Source organism: Acinonyx jubatus, chromosome B1, assembly GCF_027475565.1.
Source record: "Acinonyx jubatus isolate Ajub_Pintada_27869175 chromosome B1, VMU_Ajub_asm_v1.0, whole genome shotgun sequence".
Lineage (NCBI taxonomy): Eukaryota > Metazoa > Chordata > Mammalia > Carnivora > Felidae > Acinonyx > Acinonyx jubatus.
In genome coordinates, this window is record NC_069382.1 from 51,786,375 (window position 1) to 51,793,879 (window position 7,505).

Consider the following 7,505-nt stretch of genomic DNA (forward strand, 5'->3'; position numbering starts at 1 on the left):
AAATATGGGAGACCAGTTAGGAAGTGATTTAATTGGTTTAATGAATCATGGTGACGCCTTGGAGTGTGTGGTGATAGTGGAGATGGAGTGAAATGGTTGGGTGTGAGCTATATGTTGGAGCACAATTGGTAAGATTGGTTGTAAGTGGGGTGAGGGGAAGGAGGTATCAGGGGCATGCCTGCTATTGTTCTGGAAATAGCATGGGGCTGTTAGGAGATTATAAAATGCTGCTTACCTGTCCTATGATATGTGGGGCCTCAGCAGATGAACAGCCTCTAATCACCGAAGGCTACTATGGAGTAGTGTCCTCCGAGGAGAACCCAGCAGTTCACAGGGACCCAGAGGCGGAAGGGTGTGCTGGGGGAGAAGATGCAAAGTAGAAGGAACTGAGATTCTGGCGGGCACAGTGGAAAGAGCAAAGTTAGAGGACAAGCAGATTGGTTGGATAAAAGGAGATAACAGGCAGATGGAGTGAGAGAATGCTGATGTGGCTGCAGCCAATGCTCCAGGTTAGAAAGTGATCCTCAGGAGAGTGTCCCTTAGTACCCTCATGCTCCCTTGATCGCTTCTTTTTGGGGTGCTCCCAACTCATGTCTTCTACTCTTCCTGTATATATTGATTTTTGCTTTGCAATTCTTTTAGGAGTCTTTCACAGATCTAAAATCTCAATCACATCACAAACTTCTTGAAGTTGAAAACAGCAGTCCGGTTTATATACTATCTCAATATATATATATATATATATATATATATATATATATATATAACTTTATATACACTATATATATATATATATCTCACTTTATATTCTATCATATATAGAGAATATAGAATAGGGCTGTTGATGCAGTGTGAATTCAGTTGCCAGCATACAAATGACACTAAGGAAGTAGATTTTCATGGTGAGATGTCATGTTCAAAGTCAGCCCTTTAGTTTATTGGACGGCTCAGTGGAGCAAGGAGATGTTCTTGTTCCTGAAAGGTTCACTAGCCATGCAGCTCCCCATGTCTAGAGAACTACATATAGAGTGACTGTCCTTTGCCTTCCAGTTGTCCCTTTGTTGATTGGTTCAGCAATGAAGAGCTTACTCTTGGTCCTTGTGGTCCTTGTCTTGCTCTCCTGTGTTCCATCAGGCAAAATGAAATCCCCTTCCTGTGCGACTATGAACAGTGAAGGGAGAGAGGGCACGAGGTTCTACAAGAGTGAAAAGAAAGCAGGACTTGGAGGAAGGACGATGAAACAGGAAGGGATGAGAACAGAGATGGACATTCTGGGCTTTTCCGGAAAATGGAGAGAAGATACTGAGGACACATAACAGGAGGTGGTTCTTTCCAGTGAAGAAAATGGTCCTGGATTTTGGTCTGGGGAGTCTGTGATGTTTGAGGGGAAAGTCAGACTGATGATATTGGCATCACATTGGTATTTAGAAGACAGATAGGATTTGGGGACGGGAGGGTGGGGGGCGTTCCTTTAGGACTTTTAGAATTTGTATTCCTAAGTCAGTTACCCAGACTGTTTTTCACACATTTAGAAGCCAAGGCAAACTCGATGCTGAGCAGAATCAGAAAATAGAGCTGGTTGTTCCAGTGTTTTAACTTACAGCATAATGGGATACCCTGGAACATCATTGAGAGAATTCACGTCCTCTGGACAGAAACTAGCAACTTGATAATACCAAGAAGGGTCCACTTAAGTCCACTTAAGTCCACTTAAGTCCACTTAAGTCACTTAAGTGGAGGTTCTCAAAAACTGCTTGTGGTTTGCTGGGGTCTGCAGAAAGCTGCCCCAGACCTTCATATTCGAAAGGTGCCAGTTAAAGGTCAGGTGTGAAGTACTCAGAAGACAGGCCCAGATGTGATTGTGCTGAGACTACTGCTGCTGTTCTGGATGGAAGGACCTCTGGACAGTGTGAGCTGTGTTTCTGCTGGGCTCCCTTGTCCCAAGAGGGGTGCCTCAGGGCTAACGGGCACCTGACAGGCAGGTTTGCTTGCCAGTGGCCTTTGGTCATACCACATTGACTATTCTATCGCAAAGGCCCAAGGGATGGTTCCATGAACCAGCTGGGTGAGACTGATAAGGCTTAGCACACAAAAGTGTATAGTTCAGAGGGTGACTCAGAGCCACCTGCACTCTTTTAAGTGGCCTTCCTACCACCCCCTCCATGTTTTCAGCTTCCAGAGTACCCAGGTGTTAAGGTTAGAAAGTATGGTAACCTTATGGATATAAGATGTGTGTTTCAGGTATCTCAAAGCCTTTCACACTCATTATCCCACGTGATGCTTTCATGTACTCTGTGACTAAGCCAAGACTGGCAGTAGGGTATTTGGCTAAAAATCATACAGAATGTTATTGGGATGTAGAGCTAGAACCATGGGCTTCTGTAATTCTAGGTCAGTGGTCTTTTGCTTCTTCAAGCTGAGGCTCTGATAATCTCCAACTACCTTGTTACTATCCCAGACCCCGCATGCCTTCTGGTATAGGGCCTCTGTGGATTCCTGGGACTACTCTGAGGTCTTAGTGTTCTTTCCATGGCAGATAGTCCCAAGCAGAATTTGCTGGGCCCTGGTACCTGCATATTGTTGATTAGTGATTCATGTAAGGGGGGCCCATGGGAACTAATGATTTATAATAGGGTCTCTGGGAAATGAGAGCCACTGAAAAACAGGCATTCAGCCATAACATGACTGGGATGTTTTGATCTTATCCAATTTACCATTAAAATGTTATAAAGTACAGCCTTCAATCTGATTTATCTATGGTATCATGACCCTGCAGAACACTGTGCATTAACCCTTGTTTCTGTTGACAGTTAGAAGTGGACCTAATACATATATAAGAACAGCATTTTCTACATGCTGGGGAGGAAGAGGTGTTTGCAGGAAATTATGTGGAGGAAATGAAGACTATCACATTTTTTGTGATGTTAGACGTCTGTGCTGCGTTAACAAAAAGCTTTTAGATGTACGGGTTAGAAGATAATTGTGAGTATCTGAGGCTCCTGCTGACTTCCTCTGGGACCCAGATCCTTTTCAATTGTGCTATCCTAATAAAATGATGGTTTTAGTCCTTCTGTGTTTCTATGTCTGCTTTGTTTCTCTACCTTTAGAGGCATTCAGTGTCTCTCCTATGAAGATAATCTCTTGGTTAAATTCCTTGTCTTCAGGATTGTTCTTTTCGTTAATTTATTCCTTATTAAACATTTCCTAAAAACTTTTTTTGAAGTATATGATGCAATCAGAAAAGTTGCGAATCATAAATGAATATCTTAATGAAGTTCATAAATTGAACACATCCACGTAACCTGCACTCAGATGGAAAAAGAATATTACAACATCTCAGTCACTACTAGTCCCTGTTCCACAAAGGATAATAATCTCTAGCCCAGCTTCTAATAGCATAAGCTTTGGCACCTATTTTTGAACTTTATTTTTTGCTTTTTTTAAAAAAAAGTTTATTTATTTATTTTGAGAGAGACAGAGAGTGGGGGAGGGGCAGAGAGAGAGAGGGAGAGAGAGAATCCCAAGCCAGCTCCACGCTGTCAGCACAGAGCCCCAGGGCTTGATCTCATGAACCATGAGATCATGACCTGAGCTGAAATCAAAAGTCGGATGCTTAACAGACTGAGCCAGCCAGGTGGCCCAATTTTTAAACTTTATATAAATGGAATCCTTTATATAAATGGTACTCTTTTGTGTTTGGCTTCTAATCTACATTATTTTATGACATTAATTGATATTGCTTGATGTAATTATAGTTTATGCATTCTCAGTGTTGTATAGTATTGCATTGGGGAAGATTTGAATATTCTAGCAGAGATGGCCATTTATGTGGTTTGTGGGTTTTACCTCTTATAAATAGCGCTGTGATGCACATTCTTGTACGTGTTTTTTGAGTCTTCTATGCAAGCATTTCTGTGGGTATATACTTGGGAGTGAAACTGCTAGTCATGAGCCATGCATATATTCAATTTTAGTAGATGCTGTTTTGGTTTTTTTTTTTTAATTTTTTTTTTCAACGTTTATTTATTTTTGGGACAGAGAGAGACAGCATGAACGGGGGAGGGGCAGAGAGAGAGGGAGACACAGAATCGGAAACAGGCTCCAGGCTCCGAGCCATCAGCCCAGGGCCTGACGCGGGGCTCGAACCCACGGACCGCGAGATCGTGACCTGGCTGAAGTCGGACGCTTAACCGACTGCGCCACCCAGGCGCCCCAATTTTAGTAGATACTGTTAAACTGTTGTCCAAATTGGTTATAGCAATTAATACTCCAGGCAGTGTCCAGGAGTTCTTGCTTTTTTCCAACCCTTTCCACAACTAGTACTTTTGGTCTTTTCCCCCCTTCATTTTGAAGAGTATGTAGTGATGTCATGTGGTGGTTTAATTTGCATTTCACTGACGACTAATGAAACTATCCAACTTATTATGTGATTATTGGCCATTTTAAAAATTAGATTCAATGCCCAGTGTCGGTCTTGAACTCACGACCTTGAGATCAAGAGTCATATGCTCTACTGACTGAGCCAGCCAGATACCCCTTACTGGCCATTTAGATATTCTTATTTGTGATATACCTGTTCAAGAGTTTCATCCATTTTTCTATGGAATTGTCTGACTTTTTCTGTTTGGGAATCTCCTAAGAAACACTCATTATTTGACATTGGAAATAATAACGTTGAAAATATTTGCGTTTAAATATGGAGAATGTTGTAGTTTACAATGCACAGTTAGAGAAATTTTGTACTGTTTAGTATGACAAGGCTGTGAAAATATTTCTATTCTTAAATATTAAATTTTATCATCACAAGCAAGATAAATCATTCAAGTTAGTAGTGATTCAGCCCTCTTGTTTCTTGAATAGGTTATAGGGGGGAATTAAGCCAAAAGAGAAGCAGTTCTTCCAATATGACAGGGAAAGAAGGAATAGATTTGCTCCTGATGGGCAAACTTCTGGGAGGGGACACTGTCAAAGTATGGGGTTTTAAGTCAACACTGGCTGCTATGATAGGTCAAATACCCATCCTGTGCAGATTATATCCTAAGACTGAACTAGACTTTTTAAGCTCTTCTGTGAAAAGGAAAAAAGGTGATTATACACACAGCCAAGTTATGTTTCAATGTCATTAACATCACTACTGTCATCAGCTATATCCGTCATGAGGGTGTCCTGTTCAGGTGGGAAGAGTAGGTAATATAGGGGGTTCCTTCTTTACTATAACCAATAAAGAGGATCCTTGCCCCTCCCCCTCCCTCTCCCCCTCCCCCTCCTCCTCCCCATCCCTCCCCCTCTCTCTCCCCCTCCTCCTCTCTCCCCCCTCCTCCTCTCTCCCCCCTCCCCTCCCCCTCCCTCTCCCTCTCCCTCTCCCTCTCCCTCTCCTTCTCCCTCTCCCTTCCCTCTCCCCTTCCCTCTCCCCTTCCCTCTCCCCTTCCCTCTCCCCCTCCCTCTCCCCCTCCCCCTCCCTCTCCCCTTCCCTCTCCCCCTCCCTCTCCCCCTCCCTCTCCCCCTCCCCCTCCCCCTCCCCCTCCCCCTCCCCTTCCCTCTCCCCCTCCCTCTCCCCTTCCCTCTCCCCTTCCCTCTCCCCCTCCCTCTCCCCCTCCCCTTCCCTCTCCCCCTCCCTCTCCCCCTCCCCCTCCCCCTCCCTCTCCCCTTCCCTCTCCCCCTCCCTCTCCCCCTCCCCGTCCCTCTCCCCTCCCCTCCCCCTCCCCTCCCCCTCTCCCCCTCCCCCTCCCTCTCCCCTTCCCCCTCCCTCTCCCCTTCCCCCTCACTCTCTCCTTCCCCCTCTCCCTCTCACTCTACTTCTCCTTCTTCTTTCTTCTTCATTCTTCATTATTTATTGTTCCTCTTCTCCTACCACCTCTACTACTACTCCTTCTTTTTGGTCCCTTTCTTCCTCCTCTTCCCCTTTTTCCTTCTTCTTTTTTAGTGTTTGCTGTTGTGGACTCTATACATTTTTGTGAAATAGAGTAGACTAAAATAGGCTAGACTTAATTTTTCTAACTTAATAGTCATCTGTGATACATGAGTTCCATCAAGCCTCTGAATGGTGATGAAGTTATAATTGTACTGAGTTATGCTTTCTTGTCTTGTCTGCCTCAAATCACTCATTTACTCAGAGACCTTGGATGTGCCTTATGAGACCGACCTCCCTAAAAATTCTTCCATGCTTTTCTTGTTTGAGTCCTGGGGTTGGTGTCTGCTATTGGAAATTTGATTGGAGGTGGGATCTTCCCCTTGCAGGTGCCACTGGTTGGTACTGTCCTGTTCACTCTGATGTCTCTCCATATTCTTTAGGGCAAAAGAAAGGGCTGCCACATTCCCTGCAGGCTCCACTGAGCCAGCCTCATACTATAGTCCATACTGAGATAGGTAAATACACCTGCATTGTATTTTTTTTTTTTCTCCATCACTTCGGCATGAGATCAATGCTGCTCATGGCCTCAGGTCTCACAGAGTCCCTTTAGAAAACAGCATTTACTGCTACTTCCCGAAGACTCTGCACAGGACTCAGGCAAATATTTATGTGGCTGAGAGTCATCTAACGGACTCCACATTCCTCTCTCCTTCCAGGAACATCTGCAAAAATTTTCTCCTTTATGTCCCTTTCTCCACATAAAACTGAACTTGTGCCAGTAGAGGAAAGCCAATATCAGGCCTTCAGCTACATACAAAACACTTATTTCTGTGGATATAAGAAATCTAACCACTGATCCATCTAATTATGGATGCATTTCAAAGTAAGTTACAAACATCAGAACATTCCTCTCTCAACACTTCAGAATGGTATCATTAATTAGTGTTCAATAGTTTTTTTTTACATTAAAAACTTACATACAATGAAATACACAGGTATGAAGTGTATCATTTAAAGAGCTTTGACAGGGGCGCCTGGGTGGCGCAGTTGGTTAAGCGTCCGACTTCAGCCAGGTCACGATCTCGCGGTCCGTGAGTTCGAGCCCCGTGTCGGGCTCTGGGCTGATGGCTCAGAGCCTGGAGCCTGCTTCCGATTCTGTGTCTCCCTCTCTCTGCCCCTCCCCCGTTCATGCTCTGTCTCTCTCTCTGTCCCAAAAATAAATAAACGTTGAAAAAAAATTAAAAAAAAAATAAAGAGCTTTGACAAATGCATTCACCTATGTAATTGAAACCTTATCAAGGTATCAAACATTTGCATCCCTCCAGAAAGTTCCCTCGTTCCCTTTTCCAGTTATTTGCCACCAGCTTTCTATTTGCTGAGCAGCAACTTCTGTTTTATATTAACCATAGGTGGTGGGTTGTGTTTGCCTATTCTAGAACTTCATATATATATGTGTGTATATATATATATGTATATGTATCATTAGAGTGTGTAAGGGTTACTTACTGTTACCCTTACTGTGGAAGGGTTTTCCTTCCACATAGGTAATATTTTAGGTTCTTCTATGATACTGCCTCATCTGTAGTCCATTCCTTTTCATTGCTGAGTAGTATTCTATTGTGTGACTTTACCGCAGATTATTTATCCATTCTCC

The 7,505-nt window shown here is 43.6% G+C and overlaps 1 protein-coding gene across 1 annotated transcript; it reads left to right on the forward strand.

Annotated features, from left to right (window-relative positions):
• Positions 1–1,076: 1,076 nt before the first annotated feature.
• DEFB135 (defensin beta 135) lies at positions 1,077–3,979 on the forward strand. The gene is made up of 2 exons (XM_027065387.2): positions 1,077–1,134; positions 2,811–3,979. Exons 1-2 carry the CDS (start codon positions 1,077–1,079, stop codon positions 2,978–2,980), a joined length of 228 nt encoding a protein of 75 aa, XP_026921188.1. The 3' UTR covers positions 2,981–3,979.
• Positions 3,980–7,505: the final 3,526 nt, after the last annotated feature.

Excerpts from the sequence above, each read along its gene's own strand:
- DEFB135 (XM_027065387.2), top strand. The coding sequence starts at position 1,077 with ATGAAGAGCTTACTCTTGGTCCTTGTGGTCCTTGTCTTGCTCTCCTGT. Across the intron at positions 1,135-2,810 it reads GCTCTCCTGTGTTCCATCAG|TTAGAAGTGGACCTAATACA; the intron begins GCAAAATGAAAT and ends TTCTGTTGACAG.